The sequence below is a fragment of the Mastigoproctus giganteus genome, chromosome 1 (genome assembly GCF_048544385.1).
Source record: "Mastigoproctus giganteus isolate SK-2022 chromosome 1, ASM4854438v1, whole genome shotgun sequence".
Lineage (NCBI taxonomy): Eukaryota > Metazoa > Arthropoda > Arachnida > Uropygi > Thelyphonidae > Mastigoproctus > Mastigoproctus giganteus.
The window spans coordinates 42,427,113-42,450,475 of NC_143575.1; the positions used below are offsets into that span (position 1 = coordinate 42,427,113).

At 34.1% G+C, this 23,363-nt stretch overlaps 1 protein-coding gene across 1 annotated transcript in view; it reads left to right on the plus strand.

Annotated features, from left to right (window-relative positions):
- Window positions 1-23,363, plus strand: part of HERC2 (E3 ubiquitin-protein ligase HERC2) — a 971,627-nt gene that overhangs the window by 271,678 nt on the left and 676,586 nt on the right. The window contains exons 26-29 of the mRNA XM_090372402.1: window positions 2,222-2,462; window positions 3,482-3,650; window positions 9,384-9,579; window positions 16,341-16,459. Of these exons, the coding sequence (XP_090228528.1) occupies window positions 2,222-2,462; window positions 3,482-3,650; window positions 9,384-9,579; window positions 16,341-16,459 (725 nt within the window). The remainder of the gene's footprint in view (window positions 1-2,221; window positions 2,463-3,481; window positions 3,651-9,383; window positions 9,580-16,340; window positions 16,460-23,363) is intronic.

The window sequence follows — 23,363 nt, forward strand, 5'->3', positions numbered from 1 at the left end:
TCTGATCTGAATCCTCTTTTTTAATGTAACAATCATGTACCAAATAAGATTGTAATAGGTGCATTATGGCCTTAGTAGCCCTTGCACCAATAAATCCAACAAACAACAATATATTATCCCTGCTAGCAAAATTCCTGTATATTATTGACAGTACAGACAGGCTGCCAGAGCAGGCCATTGGGCTGCTCTGGCAGCCTGTCTGTACTGCTCAGAAAACTTTGTATCGGACTGCACAATTACCTCCAGGTCTTTTTCATTCTCTACTACCTTGAGTGTAGTACCATACAGTTGGTACATTTCTCTGGGGTTACTGCTACCCATATGCAGTACTTTGCATTTGTCAATGTTAAACTTCAGGTGCCACTTCTCAGCCCATCTTCCCAAATTTTCTAGATCCTGTTGCAGTAGCACACTGTCATTACTGTCATTAACAACCCTGCCAACGTTTGTATCATCTGCAAACTTTGACAAGTAATAGCAGTTACTTCATTTGTTGGAGCGTTGTTTGACCGCGTATGTGGTATTGTTGGTCGCGAGAGAGGGGTTTTCACTGGCGGCAAGCATAATCCATTAGATACGGCATTAGCATAAGTATTAATAGTTACTGACCTTTTGGACCTTGAGGTATTCACCTGTTGTTGCAGGGTGTGGCTTCCTGTGTCAGGGTCACTGCTGGCAGTAGCTGTAGGTCCCTTTGCTGTGGTTGCTTGACCCTTGCTGGCCATAGCTGGAGGCAATTGATGGGTTGGGTGGAGGAGGGTGGAATAAGCCGTTACTGGAATATCCAGCCTTCCATGGCTAAAGTTGAAAAATTAAAATCTAACCTAATTCAAACTCCGCTAAATCTACACAAACAAAATTATTACTGCTCGAAAGCTCTTCCAAAGAGGAATTAAACAATATAAGTCTTGACTGGGGTTCTTGCAGACAAACGTCGAAAAGGGGCAAAAAGGCAGGAGCTCAAAAGCACGTGTCCGACATGAACTACATACACCTAGATAGGTAGGTAGGTATTGAAATGGTTCAAAGACAGGTTGCATACTTATTAAAATTGTCCATGTGAGGAAAGATTTTCAATGTGCAAACTACAGAGCTTGGTAACTAGGCATATTAGTGGGGATCTGATTGTGATCTGTATCTGAGAGGGGGATAATAAAATCAAGTTGAAATTTTCACAGTTATAATTGATGCTAGAACTATGAAGGGGGGACATAAATTCAAATTATTTCGGGGAGGGGAGGAATTATTATTGGATTGTAGGAATTTATTTCATTTTATATATTTTTTAACTAATAAGTTGTAACTCACTGGAATAACTTAATAAGTTACTTCCAGAGGTAGTTGAAGCTGACAGTTTTGGAAAATTCAAAGGTCAGCTGGATGAACACCTGTGTGATCAGAGGAATATGTAAAAAGTTATTTTTTTGTTATTTTTATTTTTTATTCTATATTCTTGTGCAAAAAAAGCTTAGGGCTTCCTTGCATCCAGTGGCAAATACTTGCTAATGCACAGTTATCGCATATCGGTTGAATCTATATGCTCTCACAGGAAATGCATGGTTTATTTATTTATTTTTTTTATAACCAGCAACATATATTTAATTTGCAGATACAAATAAATAGTGCCAAAGTAATGCTTTTTGTTTTGTGAAGGTTTGTATGTGCTATAAATAATTAGGGAACCTACCTGATGGAATTATGACTATTCACAAAATTTATAAATTTCATTAAAATTAATCTGGTTAATTTGAAGTTTAAGGAACCAAAATACATCTGTTATGTGGTTTAAATTGTTCGAAGTATCACTATAAAATATCAGAACATGTCACTCTCAATTGATGAGGAGAAATTTTTAGTCAGATACTCTTATTAACGCTATACATAATTTTCATAAATTTCAACTGTAAATGAATAAACTTTGTGCTGTCAAGCTCAGTAAACTTTGTGAAAAGTTTCATAACTGTATGCAAGCTGCTCATGCTAATTACACTGTGTGAGCTTTGAGTGTACCTGAAAAAAATGTTTGATTAAAGTTGCAAAATTTTACCTTGGTTTTATGGAATTGTACTTTTTTTTTTTTTTTTTTTTAAATACCATATGTATGTGTGGCTTGGTGGTTAAACTTTTTTTTATGGTAATATGTAGAAAAAAGAATTTACAAACTAATCTAATTGATGTGTTCCTTTTTAAATCATAAATCATATTTTTAAAAATTTCTAAGCTTCAGGTACTAGCCCTACAGAGCCAAAAGCTTTACCCTGTGAGCCTACCCATCATTGTGATGTGACTTCAGTGACCATAAAAGATAAATCAGAAATTTTTCTTCAAGCACTTGCAGAAAATAGATTGCATGAAGGTTCAGTATTTTCTTTTCTTCAGTTAGTTGATGCTTTCTGCAAACACCATCACTTGACCATACATATGGATTTTTCTAATGATCATCCTGTTGAAGAAGCAGGAAGGTAAGCAGATTTTGATATCTTAAGAGTAAGTACATTGTTGCATATTTGGCTTTGGTTAAATTTCAAATCCAGAGTTTCAAAGCAGATTTTTCGTACTTTTGTGAGTGAAAATTTTTTTTCTGTCTTTCTTGTGTTTTACTTTCTTACTTGTTCTTACTTTGCTTTTTTTACTTGTACATACACTGAGTGGCCACTTTATTAGTTACACCTACCTAATAGAAAATAGGTCCACCTTTAGCCCTCAGAACAGCCTGGATTCTTTTTGGCATGGACTCATTGAGGTGTTGAAAGTGTGCCATTTATAAACTGGTTCTGTGTTGATGCAGTTGCAAATTTGATCATTATGTATCTCTATTCTGATGAACTCATTTCACCACATTACATTGGTGCTCAAGTGTATTGAGATCTAGTGACCAGGAAGCTACTACAGCAGGCTGAGTTCATTCTCACATTCCTTGAAACAGTTCTGTACAATTCTGGCCTTGTGATATAGTGCATTATCATTTTGGAAGAAACCATTTGTAAATAGATGGATACTGCAGCAACGAATTCACGATACTAAATGAGATTTTGTTATATTTAAAAACATAAATTATTTTGACATTAAATAATAATGCATAACATGTTATTGTATGAATCTGGTATTTTTACTCTTTTTTACTCTAGTGTTCAGTTTTATTTCTAATTAGTTTCTTTGATTTGATTTTGCAACCATTCTGGAACTCATTATAAGAAGCATATGAGATTTTAAATTAGATATTTAGCTGAAACAAACCATTTTAAGCCGTTTTATGTTACATACTTTGACTTTGCCTTTTTTCTGTTCATTCATTTTAGTTTATTATAATATTGAGTTATAAATGTTGAAAAGGAATAAATATTTTACTGATTCCAAAGGTGTAAATGTTTTTTTTTGTTTTGTTTTGCTTTTCTCCATTTATTTTTCCTTATTCGATTCTTATTAAAGTCTCTCTCTCTGAAAACATGAGATTATATTATAATTTGTTATTGCATTACAGATTGCTGTTGGCTTTACTCTTGAAGCAACTTGACTTAGGACAAATTTGCCTGTCTTATTCTGAACAACTTGTTGAATTGGGATCATACAGTGAGTTTGGGAATAAGTTGCCGAAGTGTTTAGACAGCATTATTAGAATTGTCCAACAGGCAAAGTGGTGTCTTATTAAGGTATGTTTCACTATATTTTTATTACTTCTAGTATGTCTTATTCTGTGTTGTATAATAATTTTTTTTTTTTTTTTTTTTTGTTGAAAATGAAAATTGCCACTTTTGTTTGTAACGAAATTCATGCTATACTGGTATTGTTGAATTAATAATACAGCAAGGCATACTTTTACCTTTTACTTACCATCTGTGTCTGAAAACAGAATTTCTTTCTGTGATCATTTTACGTATTAGAATCTCCATGTAATTGACAAATCCACTACTGTTTCCTACCATAATATTGAGTTAATTTGATTATTGATATCAGTTTTGTTTCAAACATTTCCATTGATTGTAACGCCATATATTACACTGTGTGTATTTACAAACTTTCAGAAATTATTGGGATAGTAAGGAGTTTGTAGTAAGTTGTACTAAGTTTAATAATTTGAAAAGAGGAGGAGAGCCTTGTCAATCAAATTGGCCCTGGAGGAAATGTGCAAGGCTCAAGGGGTAAAATTTTTTTCAGCGTGGTCTGAGCTTGTTACCAGAAGAGACTGCTTCTACAGGGATGGGATACATTTAAATAGAAAGGGTGCAAGAATATTTGCTGATGCTATCGAGGCAGTGTTAGGTGGGATGGAAAACTGCTAGCTTGGGGGGATTCACAGACTAAAAGGTTAAAAGTAGCCACAGGCAGAGGTGAAGGTGATTCTTGCACAACTTCTATTAGAATAAGTAGCGACCTGGAGCGAGGAGTGCGAGGAGTTTCAGGGACTGATGGCAGTCATCACGAACCAGGTGGGTATATGGGATGTGTTAGGGTAACTAAGAATAGGAATAGGTGCATGTATACCAATGTTAGAAGTATAGTAAATAAATTTGATGAATTTGAGGTGTTGGTCAAGACATCAAAGGCGGATATTGTTGGGATATCAGAGACGTGGTGTCACACAGATATTAGGAATACAGAATTGGAATTTGTACAGAAAGGATAGACAGGATAGGAAGGGAGGAGGTGTTATGCTGTTAATTAAGAAAAACATAAAATCAAAAGAAGTGCATCCAGTTGATATAGATGAACAGTGCACTGTTGAGTCAGTTTGGTGTGACATAAGCACTGCGAAAGCAAAAATAAGAGTAGGAGTGTGTTATAGGCCCAATGACTCGAATGAGTACAGTGAACAGTTGTACAGAGAAATAGAGTGGGCTAGTAAATCAGAATGTCTTATAATGGGGGATTTTAACTTCCCAGATATTGACTGGAACTTGTGGGTTGGTCCCTCACACACTAGTAAGACTTTTGTGGATTTACTGGATGATTGTTTTCTGGAGCAGCATGTTCGAGAGGCAACCAGAGAGGGTAATACTCTTGATCTGGTTATCAGCAGTGATCATTCGTGTATTAAGAATTTGTAGATAAAGGAACTACTAGGTGGCAGTGATCACAGTGTACTGATGTGGGATTTACTTAAAGATATAATTACAATCAGGGGTAAAGGAAAGGGTTTTTGCTTCCGTAAAGGTGAGTACAGTGGTCTCAGACAGTTTTTAAATTCTGTACAGTGGGATCAACTGACGATGTTACCAACAGAAAATTCTAAGTGGGAAGCATTCAAGGAATTAATCGTGGAAGCTACTAAAAGTTTCATACCTATTAAGAAATATTGTTCAAGGTTTAGGCCTAAATGGTTATCAAATGAACTAATGAGACTCGTGACAGAGAAGAAAAATGCATGTGATGCATATAAATTATCAGGAGACACAGAAGCCTGTGGCAGATATAAGCTAGTCTGTAATCAAGTCACAAAAGAGGTTAGGAAGGCGAAGGCAGATTACGAGAAATCTTTGGCAAAGGATGCTAAGAAAAACAGCAAGGATTTCTTTACTTATATAAACTCTAAAAGGAAGGGGATGAATCTGATTGATCCACTTGATATCTGTGGTTCGACTGTTAATAATCCTGCTCAGATAGCAAACAAACTGAATGAGTATTTTGCATCTACATTCACACATAAGGAGTTATTAAAGATTGAAAATGCCAGAAGGTTATCAGATTGTAGCAGGGTGCTTAATGATTTTGTAATAACTGAGAGCAAAGTGGAGGAGAAATTGTTGAAGTTAAACATAAGAAAGGCACCTCGGGTGGATGGGATCTATCCAGTTATATTAAAGGAGGTGGCATAGGAAGTAAGCAAACCCTTAGCCATAATTATGAGAGCATCCGTGGACTCAGAGGAGGTTCCCACAGACTGGAGATGTGCAAATGTATCCCCAATTCACAAAGGGGGGGGGGATGGAAGGGTGACACGAGTAATTACAGAGCAGTTAGTTTAACTTCTGTTCTGGGTAAAATAATGGAGTCACTAGTTAAAAATGCATTGTAGGATCATCTAGACAAGACTACAGCAATAATTCAGACACAGCATGGGTTTGTTAAGGGAAAGTCTTGTCTGACAAATTTAATAGGATATTATGATGTGGTTACAAAGGAACTGGATGCAAAAAATAATTTTAATATCATATATTTGGATTTCAGGAAAGCTTTTGACACTGTTGCGCATGGAAGACTATTGTACAAATTGGAGCAGAATTATTAAGGGTAAGTTGCTGCAATGGATAAAAGGATGGTTGAGTGGGAGAAGACATGGTTGTAATTAATTGGTGCTGCTCTTCATGGACTAATGTTATTGGTGGAGTCCCACAGGGTTCGGTGTTGGGTCCTCTGTTCTTTTTTATATTTATCAATGATATTGATGAAGGTATATCAGGCTTAGTGTCGAAGTTTGTAGATGATACAAAGGTTGGCAGGGTTGTTAATGACAGTAATGGCAGTGTGCTACTGCAGCAGGATCTAGATTATTTGGGCAGATGGGCTAAGAAGTGGCAACTGAAGTTTAACCTTGACAAATGCAAAGTACTGCATTTGAGTAGAAGTAACCCCAGAGAAATGTACCAATTGTGTGGTATTACACTTAAGGAGGTAGAAAATGAAAAAGACCTGGGAGTAATCGTGCAGTCAGATATGAAGTCTTCTGAGCAATGCAGACAGGCTGCCAGGGCAGGTCATGGGGTTTTGTCAATGATATATAGGAATTTTGCTAGCAGGGAAAAGGAGGTGATTGTCCCTCTGTATAAGGCAATGGTCAGGCCACGCCTTGAGTACTGCATACAGGTCTGGAGGCCTCATTTTAGGAAGGATGTAGATTTGCTTGAACGTGTACAGAGAAGGGCAACAAGATTAGTGAGGGGAATGAAGGGATCCTCGTACCAAGGTAGGCTTAAGTTCTGCAGTGGCCTGAGACTAGGCACCTGCGCGGTAATCTGATTGAGGTGTATAAGGCCTTGAATGGATTGAGCATGCTGAATTCTGATGGGATCCTTCCAATTGTTCAGATTACAAACCTAAGGGGGCATAAATTCAAATTAAGAAAAGACAGATGTACAATAGATGTGCGGAAATTTGCCTTTAGCCAGCGGGTGGTTAATTTCTGGAACAAACTTCCATCTGTCATTGTGGAAGTTGATAGGTTAAATAAATTTGAGGAACTGGACAGGCATTTGGAGGGAATGGTGTGCTTTTTTTTTTTTTTTTTTGCTGATGCTGCATAAGCTCATACACTTTCTTTCTTGCATCACATGCCACTAATACTACTACTACTAAAGCCTCCTTTGGTCTGTAATTTTTAATGTCTGTGCTTTGGGGAAGAACTTGTAAGCTTTTATCTGAACCTTTGTTTTTTTTTTTTTTTAAATTATTTCATTTAATGTATTGAACTTTGAGAAGATTTAAAGATAATGAAAGACAATTTTTTGAACTGTAATTTAACGAATTGTTTTGTTTGCTGTCTAAATGTTGTGAATGAATGTGAGTTTCTTAATTATTGTTTGACTGCATTATTATGAAAAAGAGAACCTTACCATTTTTATTTACTATAGCATCATTTATTTAATTTGATATTATGCCTTGCTTGTCTTAATTTTGTCAATGATTTTAAACTTATTTCTTATTAAACATATGTGCAATGATGACACATCATGGTTCATGCTATATACATGGGTGTGAATGAAGAGAAAATTTGTGACTATTCAAAATTGGCACTGCTACTTTTGGAGCATAATGTAGTAACATAAAAAAAGTTATCAAAGTGTGTAAAACTGTAATGAATTATTGAAAAATGGAGTTTCAGTAATGAAATTTATGCTTATTCATTAAAGTATATAAAGTAGAATGGTGTTTTTTTTTTTTTTTTTGCAGCGTTCCCCTTTATTGAAGTATTCTCTCAATACTGTTAATAATTGTTCTCGAAGATGAGAAATGTTAAATCAAGTAAACTTGCTTTAATGTTTCTTATCTTGATTTAATAAGATAAACATTCTTGCACACATGTTTAATAAGAGAGACGTTTAAACTGTTAGCAAAATTAAACAAGCAAAGCTTAATATCAGATTAAATAACTGTGCTACTGTATATAAAAAAGGTAAGATTCTCTCTTTTTTTCTATAATAATGCATTCAAACAACGATGAAGAAACAAATATATTAATTTATAACATTTAGATAATAAATGAAAAAGTTCAGTGCATTAATGAAGCAAAAAAATTGAATGAGAATTCAGGTGGAGGATTAAAAGTTCTCTGAAGCACAGTCATTACAATATAGTCCTTCTGAAGAACTTTTGCCAATGTGCCATTAAAAACCAAGTAAATTATTCTGAAGGTCTAAAATTTCTTCACCCATAGGCTATTGTCTAACCATTTATTTCCATCAATTTATGACAGGTCATCAGAAATATATTTTCATTTCTTGAGTAGAACAGTCTCTAAGGGCAAGTGATGTTAAGTCCATAGATTCCACACTGGTGCTCTTGGGATTGGGACTCAGTGGTCAATTTCCATGGAATATTGTTCCCATATTTGGGGCATTGCACCCAAAACTTCTTTTAAACTAGACTTTATGCAAAGGAGGGCATTTGGTTTAATTAATGAATTCCCACTTACCAACCTGTCCACCTCCTTTAGTACAAATATTCAGTTTCTGCTTTGTGCCTTCTCTATAGATATTTCTACAGGCACCATTAGAGTGGACTGGCATAGCAAGTGGCCCCCCCCTAAGTTATGTGCTGGGACCCATCTTAGAACCCATTTAATGACTTTGATGAGTACAGGAAAAACCATTAAAGTTTTAAAGTTGGAAGAGTGGCTAATGACCACAACGTGGCTGTGTTGCTTCTAGATAATTTACCTTTTATAAATATGGATGGAAAAATGGCAAAAATGGCATTTTCAAAACAGAACATCAGAAGACAATGTTTATCATGGGAAGAGTAAACATTGACAGTGCACATATATTCAAGACCATTGTTCATTTTTAAATAGTTGACAATACCTATATAGCAATGAATGATAACATATTTTTCAATTTGATCATTAGAAATAACAATGCTCAACATGCACAAGTGAATCACATTTAAAAGCTTTTACTAACTTGGCCCTTCATGAAAATGCATTACTTTTTCTATCATACTTTCTTCTGTCTTTTTGCTCCAACTGAAGCAATATTTCCATGTGGCTTTTTTAAATTTCATAATACAATTGGGGAAAGCTGAAAAAGATGTGCAATGACCTCAGAAAGATTGCAAAAAACTGATCTGTATAACTGTAGTTTTAGAAATAAGATATTTTGTTCTACGTTACATATAATTCCAACTGTAAAAGTAATAAATAATATTTTCTCTCTCCCTACCTCTCTTATAAGGCTCGTCAAGATCTCAGTGGATCCTATAAAGAAGTATGTGCACCAGTATTTGAGCGGTGTCGATTTTTATTTTATGAACTGAGACCACCTAATAGCAGTGAAGTTCGGGCACTTAACAAGCTCAAATTTTTAAATACTGTTCCAAAGTGGCGCACTATAGCTCATCGTTTAATTCAGAATAGGAGAATGTCTAAAGGTAAGAAATGCCTATGTAATTAAAAGTTAAAAATCCTGTTATTATAATAGTGTAATCCTGTTATACAAATTTGTACTAACTGACTGGTACACATATACAAATTCATGTGATTTGTACCACTTTATATCTGATTGTGTGTTGTGTTGTATTTTCAAAGTGTTATGGATGTTTTGAAAATAAAACACAATTATATTTTTAGAATATTCATAATAAACTGATGTATTATTAAAGTTTTATTCAGTTTTCACTTGAATGCAAAATTAAAAGTTAATCAAACTAATTAATCTTTAGCAGTCAGTTATACCTTGGAGTAATATATGTATATATATATGTGTATATATATATATATATATATATATACACACTATCATTGAATTATATTAAATATTAACATAAATTAAATTAAAATAAAGTAATTAAATAAATAAATAAATAATTAGGCTTTCATTAGAGGCAGCCAGCGACATGCAATTCCTCCATATGAAGCTGAAATACATCCAATATTTTAAATTAAATAAAATAAAACATAAGCCAGTAGTATGGCAAAAACTGTAGAGTGCAAATTAACATAAAAATAACCCAAATAAACAAAAGAACGAAAAAAAGAATAGACATAATAGTAGCCCGATAACCCTTGTATAATTTCGAGTTTTAAATCCGATTAATAAAAACTATACAAATTTTAGGATAATGCCAATTATATAATAATTTAGCGGTACCCCCCCCCCCCCAGAGGTACCAGTTCCGAAAGACGTGAAATATCACCAAAAGAGGGTTAAAGGAACTACCAAATGATAAAAAAATCAAAATAAATTAAAATATATATAGACTGACCATCATGCCCCATCTCGACAGAGGACCACGAGGCCAATAATGGTCATGGAATCACTGCACAACTGTTCAAAATTTTTGTTACAAATATATTTTTGACATAATTCAATAAATGTAATGAAACCAAATATCTTTGCTTTTGCATCGACGAGAGTTTTATTTGTTCCTTGAAGTTGTTTATTTAATATATTTAGTTTTTCAAAGATATCGGCTAAATTTCAGGTGTGTCACTTAAAAAGTCACTAATAGTATCAAATAGTTCCATAAATCTTTTCAAGCAGTTCCCTTTCGAGAGCCACCTTACTTCAGTGTGAAGTAAAAGTCTCACATGGTCTGCATTTTGTTCTTCACAAAAAAGCTTGAAGAGACGCTCACATTTGGCATTAGCTTTAATAGCATTGACACACTTTATAACTGATTTTAGTACTTCATTAAGAACAGGCAAAATATTTTTAGCTACCAAGTTTTCCCTATGAATAACACAATGCACAAGAAGCATTTCTGGATTCTCATCATCAAATGCACCTCAAGACGACCTCGCTTCATTGATTCGTTGGTCAAGCATTGTTGGCATAAAAGACAAAAAGGTGACCTTTGATCATGGACAGCAGGTATGAAACCAAATTTTAAGTATTCCTCTGAATACTGATGAACTTTTTTTTTTACTTGCACTACTCATTTTACTGTGCAACTGAAAGAAATAAATATAAGATAAATCAAAAACTAAAAATAAACTATGCATTAAAGTTAATTTAATTTTATTTTAATATATCAAAATTAATTATTAGTATGCTTTTTGAATGAATAAATCACACAAATTACTGAATTTGGGCTATTAAATCTGTGGTCTCTGTGAACAAGCAGATAAGTCAAAGTGCACTATAATAAAGTATTTATTATTTACTATTATGTGACATGCAGATATCTTCGTTATTGCAGTTTTAGCATGAGTAATAAATATTTGTATATTCGAATATATGCATCTTTATATGAGAGTGTGAAGTTTATTTTTTCTCTCCTGCAAATCCGAGTTTTTGGACTTATTTGCTTATTTACTGAGACCACAGAAATATACATATATGACAAATACATACCATTGTGTATCACGGTTCTTCATTAATAATAATTCTGTGCACAGACAAAGTAATTTTTTATTTTAATCTGAGATCGCCAAACCTATCCAAATGTGCAGTCACAACGCCCAAACGAGCGTTTGTATGAAGGGAATTACCTATTTCATATAACATGCGGAGTTTGCGGTAGGCTACAGTAGACAACCACTTTGCTTGCGCATTGCGCATGCCAAAAGCAATCGTCAAATACAGTACGCACTATTCCTTCACTAAGCATAGTAAGTAATACCCTCCGAGCAAACTTAGTTGATATTACTCCAAACTTTCAAGTGTGGCTCTATAGAAAGTACAACATTTAACGAATGTTTATTTCAAATTGGGATACCAACAATTCTTCTTTTGTACAAGTTAAATCATAGTAGGCAGTTGTTTTAAACTCTAGACGAGCAATTTTTGAATTGCCCCCCTGAACAATCAAATTTCCCCCATGTGGGGCGTGGGACCCACGTTGGGAAACACCGCCTTACACCCTAGGCTTTTGGTAAATCCAAAATATCAGTCTTTTTGGATTAATTCAGTTCTTGGGATAAATCAGGCAAATCTTATTTTTGTGTTTGACTCATTTCAAAATAAACTCCATCCTGGTTACCTACTTAGTGTGACATAGGCCCAATTATTGGTAAAGGCCCAAGTACATGAACTGTACATATTGATTATCCAATTTGATGTAAAAAAAAATAATTTATAAAATATTTGGCTCAGAAACCCTGCATAAGCCATCTTTTAAATTCTAGACTGTAATAATTAATTTCTTACGAACAGACATGCGCTGATCTGTAAAAGTCAGCGTAGAGCCAAAGACAACACCAAGAAATTTCACCAACAAAGATTGCTGAATAAATGTACCATTTATTAGAATATACTGAATCTGTGATTTACATGACAAGTTAAAATTCACATACTTCATTTTCTTGGGATTGATAAATCTGAAATTTCACTATTCATAATTGCTAAAGAAGAAGGATCAAACTTTGAATGTTTAGAAGGGGAAACCTAAAAATTCAAACTATATAATTTTCATAAGTACACAAATTCTCATGCACTATAATGCACAAAAATGGCATTAAGATAGTAGAAGGTAAAATAACTGATAGAGAGCCTCCCTGAGAAATTTCAGTTGCCTGGAAATGGGGCAGAGTTTTGATCACAAGAAAATGCCACAGCATGATCCGACAATAGTTCCTAGAATGCTCACAACTGAGACCCCTCAGTTGCAAAATAATGCAACTGAGGGGTCTCAGTTGTGACCCCTCAGTTGCATTAATAATTGCAAAAATAATGGTGTCAGTTTTCCAGCATCAAACACTGAGCAATATCAAAAAAACAGAATTGATGTCCACACTAGAGTTCTATGCCCGAAATATTCCAGTAACTAACTGATATAAGTAGATATTAGTTGATCCTCTCAACACCCCATATTGAATAACTTTTGGCTTTACCCACAAAATTTGCCTTGTGAGATCAGGTAAAGTAACATTTTTTTCCCCCTATTTTTTTCAACATTTAAGATAGAAATAAGCCAGTAAATGTTAGTATAGGTCAGCTGAGTAGAGTGAGCAGCTGTTTGGAAGAAAAGTAATGCCGAGAGCGAAAGAGAAAACCAAGTTTTTTAGATGCAGAAGAAGCAATATTTGAAATGTGCTTGTGCCAAGAGAGATTAGAAGTCAGGGTAATCCCCAAAAGAGATATATCATTTTGCCTAGAAATCGGAGTGTCACTAAAGATAAGCATAGGAGCAGAAGAATCCTTTTTGCGAGACATAAGACAAGACCGAGTTTTAGAAGGGTTGAAATCAACTAAATTTTCTTTGCCCCACTGGAGAATTACCTGAAGATCGGCATTTAAGGAATTGGTAGCAGATTTTCGAGAAGTTGAAGCTGATTGAGCAGGGCAAGGTTTCTCAAAATGGAAAGTGGAGTGCAATGTGCTATCATCGGCAAAACTAAGGATAGGATTTCCAGTCAATGGAAGAAGGTCATTAATATACAAGAGGAAAATAGTGGGGGAAAGAACTGAACCTTGGGGGACACCAGCATTAGTGGAGAAGTTAGAAGACAGAGAGCCATCTACCATCACCCTCAGTGAGCAATCAGAGAGAAAACTGGATAACCAATTACTAAAAACAGTTGGCAAACCATAAGATGGAAGCTTGTTTAGAAGACCTTTATGCCAAACTCGATCGAAAGCCTTTGAGATGTCAAGAACAACTACTTGTATTTCACTGAACCTTTCCACTGAATTAGTCCATAATAGGTAACATAAGCCAGAATATCACCGGTGGATCAACACTGACGGAATCCATACTGGCAATCGTTGATCAGACGGAAGGTATCTAGGTAGTTTAAGAGTTGGCGGTTAATTTATTTCTCCATTACTTTAGAAAGAGTAATGGAGTAATTGCAATGGGACGATAATTGGATGGGAGGGATTTGTCACCCTTTTTTAGGCTGAATATGAGAAAATTTCCAAGCAGAAGGAAAAACACTTTTGGAATAAGAAAGTGAAAAAAACGGCAAAGAATAGGAGTAAGTTCAGAAGCACAGGTTTTGAGAACAAGTGGAGAAATACCATCGGGACCTGGAGCTTTCTTAGCATCAAGATTCGTCAAAATCCTTCTGACATCCTTTTGACGGAAGGCCACAGGAGGTATTGAATGGAGTGTGTTGGGTATGGTGGGAGGTGTTTTACCAAGATCATTAATACATGAGTTGGAAGAAAATTGGGATGCTAGCAGGTCAGCTTTATCCTTGGTTGAAGTGACAACAGAACCATCTGATTTGGACAGAGGTGGGAGCAGAGATGGGCAAAAGTTGCGGCCAGTAGCTTTGGCAAGAGACCAGAATGCTCAGCTACTGTTAGGGAAAGAAGCAAGTTTTCTACTCTTAGCCTGTTCAAACTCTAGTTTGGACTGATTAATAACTGCTTTACAATTGTTGCGAACTTTGGTGTAGGCAGAAAATGAAACTGAAGAATTAGAAACAAGCCAATTACGATATGTAACATTCTTCTCTTGAACAGCCTTAGCACATTTATTGGAAAACCAAGGTTTAGATAAAGGACGAGATTTTAAAGTAGTCTAGAGTATCACTCTAGTCTAGGTATCATAAGAACATATCAAGTAGGATGACCTGGAGAGCTTGAATATTATCTTGCACTGCAATTTCTTTGTTTTTCATTCATAAGTAAGCATAATTATTAATTTTGTAACTTCACTAATCCATATAAACTGGAGAAATAATTACTTAAAATGCAAACAAGCAGTATGAAATATGCATTGCATTATTTATCTGCTGGCCAGATGTGGCATATGATAAAAATGGAAAAATGTATTCTTCCATTTGTATCATATGAGTGGTTAAGTATACAAAATAGGCACCAAAAAGTTGCTGATACCACATATAAATTTTTTTATTAATATTATGGCAGTTAAAGTGTTAAAATGTAGCTGCCATTTCTCTGATCATTCACGAAACTTGTCCAAATTGTTAAACAATCTCCTGATTTTTATATCTTCTGCAAATTTCAACATTACACTCTTTATTCTCTTATCTATATTCAACAAAATCAGAAATAAATGAACCTAGAACTGAACTTTGAGTGATCCCTCTTATATCCATGGCTTACTTTAAATAATGATCGTTTATAACAACCCCTTGCTTCCAGTTTTAATTTCAAAGTAGATCTTTTTCATTGTGAACCACATTCACATACTAAACACCTTCAGTTTATAGACACATCAGTTTTATACTGTAAAGGTTGGGTGACTGCTGTGTAATTGATTATGGAGGGCAGCCCTTTCTTGCTTAGTTGTAATTGTCATCATCCAGTTGTGCTTCTCTTGACAGTCATTCTTATAGATGTTATTCAGATGGTAGTGAATATTTCCATCTGTTTCCTTCTTTGCTGTTAAAAATTCCATCACAGCACTTTGTGGCAAGTCTTGCTCTCTGGCTCCAATTTTAAAATGGACTATTCTGGCATTACCAGTAGAAATGCTTTGAAATTGTATATTTTGGAAGTGGAAAAGTTAATTATTACTGTAAACAGGTGTTTAGCTTTTTTTTAAATAAATTTTTAGTGAGACAAAAATGACAGGACAAAATTTCTTGTCCCTTGTTATACAGGGGATTTAGCAAATAAATTTGTTAAGTCAAATTATTCCTACTTGAAATGAAAATGCTTCACATGTGTAGAGTTTTGAATCTATTTATTACTAATAGAGTCACAATCACTCATTTTGTAGGTGTCTTCTCCTTCACTTCTTTAATGATTACAATCTTATAGTTGCACTGTGTAAAAATACCAAAGTAGCAAACCAACAAACTGTTTGTCAGCTTGGTACTTTGGTATTTTTATGACAGTGCAACTGTAGGATTGCAATCACTAAAGCAGGTAAGAAGAAGACACCTACAAAATGAGTGTTTTTGACTCTATTAATAATAAATAGATTCTAAACTCTACACATGTGAATTGCTTTCATTTCAAGTAATTTGATCAAGGTAACCTGTGCAACATGCTGTTCAAATGTAATGTAATACTAATCCTTGTTTTCAGGCATTTTATATGGAATATTTATATCGAGAAAATAGGTTGTTATTCTTTTACAGATATTCAATATTTTCAGGCAAAATGTATTTAAATTGAAAATATCACTGAGTACTTTAATTGGTATAGTTTCACACCTGATATTTTTGCTTTTGACATGTGCATTAATTGCAAGCACGATTTCTGTAATTTTTTATACAAGTATGTTACCTCTGTGTTTTTTCTGTGATTGCTTAAAGCTATTATTAATAGTTTCTAGGTGCAGATCTGAAAATGTACAAGAGCAGATCAATGAAATTAAAGATGATGATGAAAGTAAGAAAATTGAAAGCTCTTTACAGTGTGCTTCAGGAGAAATATTAGAGAAACAGGTGATTATATATTTGTGTGTGAATATAGTATCCAGGTAAATTTACTGTTTTTTTTTTTAAACCATAAATTGCTATTTTTTCTCTGTCAATTAGTATATGGAATGTCAATTCTAAATGCAGAAAATTTTATTTTTGATCTATTTTTTCTTTTTTGCATTTAATATTTTTTCTGTATTTCAAATATAAAATATAAATACTAATAAATTTAACCAGTTAACTAATTTAATAGAATTAGAAAAAATTCTAAATGTATAAACCTTATTGAAATATGTATATATTGTGATAACTATGGTCATCAGTTATATTTCTAGCAGATCTAGCTTTATAAGTTATTGTTATCATTTTATCAACTGTGTGTGTGTGTGTGTGTGTGTGTGTGTGTGTGTGTGTGTGTGTGTGTGTGTGTGTGTGTGTGTGTGTGTGTGTGTCGCTAATATACATAAAATAAAAATATGCCAATTATATGGCAAGCCAAATGATTAGGAAAAATAAAACAGTACATAACTATAGCAACAAAAGAAGGGGGAGGAAATAAATCAAGATAAGGAGGTTGCAGAAGGAATGTGTTCCAAAAATAATTTTGAATTTATAATTAATAAAACATATCAATCAGTATAAATTTATAAAAATGCCAATTAATTGTAATTTTACTTTTGAAATTTTGTTTCCATTAATAGTATTATTTCGCAAAATTCGGACCAGATATCCCTATAAATGGAAACAAAATGATTTACTAATTTATTTGTTTGTTATTTTTTGCACACACACGTGTGCGCACAATATACCAACTGTATATATATGCCTAAATTTAACCCAAAGATATGTAAAACAGGATTTTATTAATCTGTTATACATTATTCTCTGTTTTCTCTGATGCATTCACTAGTTAAAAAGTAATTCTCACCCCTCCACCTCAAGTGAGTGTATAAAAGCTTTTTGTTTATTGTAGTTAAGAAGTATGGTTTTGTTTTTTTTATAGTACTTACAAATATGAAAGATATTGGAAACTTTAGTACTCATTAAAAAGTAGGGGATGCATCCATTTCTTTATTAGCATAGCAGGACCCTGCTTAAGACAAAACACAAAAGCCTTACATTTAGGTAAGGTCTCTGTTTTTACTTATGTTCATGATTATTAAAAGATTACAGGTGCTTTTTTTTTTTCCTTCTGGTAGTTGTTGGCACATCGGCTTCTGTGGCCATAATGCACCTCCCAAGGTTTTTGGAGTACTTTGATCCAAGCCCGAAGCGGGATTCGAACCTGCGACCTTTGGGTTGCCAGGCAGGCAATTTACCCACCCGGCTAGCCTGGTCGGCGTGCTTTACTTATAACTAAGTCTTAGATCAGTGATTCCTAAATTGTGACACTTTTTTTTTTTTCAGAGGTTGTGCATATTCTAAAAATTCAGTAATTGCAATAACATTTTTTGTTTTTATTGTTAAACAAGACAAGATGATTGTTATCATTCAGTTGGTTTCTCTGTATTCCTTTAGTGCACATCTTAATTCCACTTTCAGACTTTGATTATGCTTTGATCTAAACTTTGATTTCACAAAGTCATTGAAAAAAGAGTTTCGTAGAGCCATGAGCCAAACATTAAAATAAATTTGCAATTACTGAGTTGAGAATGACAAACTTATTTTCTCTTATACAGTGACTCCATTTTATCAAAACAGACTCATCTTCAGAATTTTGATTTCTGATTCCCATAATGTTTTTATACAATGTCAATTCTGATTTCTTTGAAGCAAACCCATATCTGCTTCATAAAAGGCTTGTCTGAGTAGAGAAAAATGATCAAATCAGAAAAATAAAGTGCTCTTCTAAGGAGAGCATCTGATCTTCTATGAATTGAAATGCAATCCTAATTCCATCAAATTCATTGAATCACTGTTTAAAAAACAGCACCTCACTGAATTTTTAGAATTCAGCAAATTATTTGCATGGTATGGCCCAATGATAAGCAGTATTTTACACATCGTTCCATATTTGGAAAATGTGTAAAATTCTGTGCTTGTACATGTGTCACAAAAAGTCTCAATTTTGAAATAAATTCTCTTATGTTACATAAAATCCCATTAGTTTTCCCTTATTCTGAAGTTTCAGATTCAGAATCTCATCTCACTGCCACTTCACTGATGATTGTAGAGTTTCTCTTGCTTTTCTTTATTGAGAAGGACTAGATGATTACTGCATTGCTTACTCCAATCTAAGAAAGTCTTGGATTGAGAAAATCCAAGACTACCATGGATTCACAAGTAAATCCATTTTGCAAATATGGTGATTGAGTAATGGAAAAGTATTTCTATGACTCAACCACCATGCATTTTAAAAATGAATTATATCCATCAAAATCAAATGCCTCCTCTTCTTTCAGAAACTCTACAAATTTTTGATCGTTTAAAGCATTATCATAAATATAATTGATGATTTTGATAACTGTGTCCATAAAATCCCTAAGAATGCTTACTCTTTCCATTTTTATTGATGCAGAACACAGTGAAAAGAGGCCAACCATTTGCTGTCAGATGCTACCTCAGAAGGCTAATAAATTTGTTTCTTGCCCAGTCATTACCAAAACAAGATGGTTCTAATTTAATTTATATTCTTTTGCAACCTTAATGAAAACTTCCGGAATATAGGCACTACATTCTTTGAAACTCATGAACTTCCATTAATTCAAGCCTTCTGTCACAAAATTATATTAAAGATGCTGTCAAATGATATTTTGGATGTCATCTGGAAAAAAAATATACACATTTCTTCATTTGCATGCGGTTGACTTGCAGGATTTTGCAACATGTGTAGTAATCAACAAGCAACGAAGATTTTTTAATTTTTTGTTTTATGTTGGTTTTGTATTTGGTTTATAATTTTCCAGCAGAGTTTCTATAATGATATTGATCTAAACAGTACCATTAATTATGGAAACTGATCATTGGAGCAGATTGTCAGAAACTTCCAGATTCTGACAATCTGCTCTAAGTATACTAGAAAAGTAAAAGCAACCTATACTAGGAATTGCTATCAGTTTTCACTGTCTCTTCAGTCTTGCTGCTCAAGGAAACATCATAACCATCTGCCTCTTAAACACAGTGTTAAATAGATGTTGATTTCTGTGAGAATCTGTTCTACAGTCATAATATTTGCAGTCTCACAAATTATTTTAGAGTGAACTCAAACCCTTACTGCTTTCATCTCACTTTGACAGGTGCCTCCGTAGCCAGGTGGGCAGGAGCAAGCAGTGCGTAGCACACGCTTCTTGATTAGACCGGGGTTTGAGCCTGTGACCACCAAATACAGAGGATGCGGAAAGGTCAGGGAATGACCACCGCATATCCCTGGAGCAATATGGCCTTAGTTGTTAATGCTCCTAAAAAAAACCAAATAACAAATAACTCACTTTGACATTATCTGTCTAACTGAAATACGGCTTCGCAAAATGAATGTGGAATTAATTGTGTCCACCTTAACTGGATGTTCAGCTTTTTTTAACTGCCAGTCAGGAAGGTGAAGGTTGTGGAGTTCTCTACTTTCTCAGAACTTTGTTTAAAATTATTCAGAACTGTTATATCTGACTCTGACCTATTCAGAGTAATTACTATTGAGTATAAATCTGGAATTTTCTGTGCTAATCTTATTAATGTATTTTCCATCTGCTTTGAATGAATGAAGATTCTTATTTACACTTTATTTCTTGGCTAACCCGTAATGCTCTAAAAATTTATACTATTTGGTTTGGCAACTTCAATCTCCATCCTATAACTACCTGCTATCTATGCTCAGACTTGTGTGAATGAAATTTTTCTACTTTCCATTATGCCTCTTCCTTTGTATCTGATCATATTTATGTCACATTCTTTCCTATAATTGATAATATAATTGGTAAAATATACTCTTTTACTTCTTATGATTAATGTGTATTATCACTTGCTTCAAATGAGGATTCATATCTATAGTTTATTTCTTTATTATTTTCTTTAATACCAATCTAAAAATTTCTACTATTCTATTTTGTGGCTAAGACAAATGCATATTTAAATGTCTCTTCTTACCAAAATTTCCGAATATGTCTAACTACTGAGCTCCTTGATCTCTTTCTTGTGATCTTCTGGTTGAATACCCAGTTGATTTATATTCTTCTGTGTTCCTGGCTTAGTTATCTTGCTAGAAATTTTGCTTCCGGACTATCCACTTTTTCTGTGAAGTCTAAACTTTGGTGGAATCCTGAGCTTTGTAAAGCTTTTTGCTTGAAGTAAAAATTCTCTTAGAATCAAATCTAGATCTCCTTTCAAGAGAATATTACAAACTTGCATACAAGCTGTGTCTCATTTCATGCATTTGAAATAAAAAAATATCCAGCTCTTTCTTAAGTGTAATTTCTCCTCTGGTAAAAATATCTTTGCCTGTTCTAAGTCATCATCTATGCTCCCTTTTGACTAATATTTGGTTAGGCTATATTGCAAGAGCTGATTGTGCTAATAAGTTCTTGAAAATTATTTTTTAGTCTGACAATTTCATCCTTTCCATCCTAAGGATTTTAAAAACATGATTAATAAATTTCCCCTTTCTGACTTTTGAGCTTCTTCAAAAAGGTCTAAAAAAAAAGCCCTTACTCTGAAGTGTCAGATTCAGAATCTCATCTCACTGAAACTCTTCACTGTTGATTATAGAGTTTCTCTCTTTTCTTTAATTGAGGACTAAATGATTAAGTAACTTGCTTGGTGAGATTGGCTAAAGGGCATCCACATGAGGAAAGACTTCATATATGTGGCTCAGAGATTGGAAACTAGGCACTATAGAGGAGACTTGATTGAGGTATATAAGGCTCTGAAAGGTGAAAGTAAAATGAATGAAAGCAAAATTTCACTGTTATAAATGATTTCAGAACTGGGGGCTATATATGCAAATTATGAGGAAAGAGGTTTAGATTAGCTAGGAAGTTTACTTTTAGCCAGTAAGTTATTAATTAATGAATACTCCATGAGTGGTTAAGGCTGATAACTTGGGGAAATTCAGCGGGAGTCAAATAGGTAGTTTATTTTATTATTTATTATTTTTTAAATTAATTTTATAAGGCTTCCTTAGACCACTTGGCTTATACTAATAGTGAAAATAGACTTCAGAATTGTCTTCTGAGCACTCAGTGAGCTCCACCTTCAAGTTGTCAGGTGCATTTGAGATATCACTCAGATGTGGTTGGAAGGCTAAGCTCAATGTGACATCTTTTTCAAAATCTTTAAACCTGTCATTGTTCTCATCAAGCAAGACATGAAGGATGTCTATCTATATATATATATATATATATATATATTCCATTAACGACACATATATTTCTCTATCTCACATTACTGAAGTGGTGGTAAAGAAATGAAAGTGTTGCATGAAACCCCAAAAAAGTCAGAACTATTCTAGTCAGATGTAAGTATTTATTAATTTAGCTATTAAAATCATATTAAAATCACAGTTTGAGTATGTTTAGTCTAGTATGAAAAAAAAAAAAAAAAAAAAAAAAAAATCCACACTGAATATCACGAAAGGCTGTATGTGGCATGAAGGTCCCGGGTTCTGCACCCCTGCTCTGAGGAAATAGAATGCTATATATTAGCCACATTATAAGTTTGCCCTCACTGATCGTGTTGTAAAATAACCACTTCCATAATTCATACGTGAAATTCCTCTAACCAAGGGCAATGATGAAAATTGTGTGGTCCAAAATTTTGAAATGGAAACATGGGTTATAGTTAACATGCTTCTCACACCAATAATTCTCAGCGAGAAATTTTCTTGGTGAATAGCATCCCATAATCTGGACATGTGATTATGCTGATTGCAACCTCTTGCAACACTGTATGCTGATTGCAACTTCTTACTGGGGGAGCTGCACATAACCATATGATAGCACTGCAAAACCTTAATAAGACTCACTGAAATGCCTTTATAGTGAGGAATATAAGCAATGGTAATTAGCTGACTATTGTGATCAGAATAGGAGACTTATCTATTACCTGGACAAATCTCTGATCCTAGAGATCTTAGAATGACTGACCTGGTCTTAGATCTCTAGGATCAGGACTGATTTGTCCAGGTTTTTATACCCCACCCCTCTCCATATGTTCTGGATAAATGATTAGAATAGATTGGGTAGATTAATTAGAATTATACTAACCATAGAAACTGTTAGTATTATTCTAATTAATTTCTATTACGTATTGAGTACTAACTCCAGTGGCAAACATATCAGTGTGTAAGATAAGTAATTGGATCGTATTGTGTAACTATTTTCACCTTTGTTTTTATTATTATTTTTCATTAACCAGTTGTTTCATTCTAGCTTGAACCATAAAATTGGAGCAGTATGGTATTAAGGGTAAGTTGCTACAATGGATAAAAGGCTGGTTGAGTGGGAGAAGACAGAGTGGTAATCAATGGACGCTGCTCTTCATGAACTAATGTTATTCATGGAGTCCCCCAGGGTTCGGTGTTGGGCCCACTGTTGTTTTGTATATTTATCAATGATATTGATGAAGGTATATCAGGCATAATGTTGAAGTTTGCAGATGATACAAAGGTTGGCAGGGTTGCTAATGACAGTAATAGCGGCGTGCTACTGCAACAGGATCTAGAAAATTTGGGCAGATGGGCTGAGAAGTGGCAACTGAAGTTTAACGTTGACAGATGCAAAGTACTGCATATGGGTAGAAGTAATCCCGGAGAGACGTACCAACTGTGTGGTACTACACTTAAGGTGGTAGAAAATGAAAAAGACCTGGGAGTAATTGTGCAGTCAGATATGAAGTCTTCTGAGCAATGCAGACAGGCTGCCAGAGCAAGTTATGGGGTATTATTGTCAATGATATACAGGAATTTTGCTAGTAGGGAAAAGGAGGTGATTATCCCTTT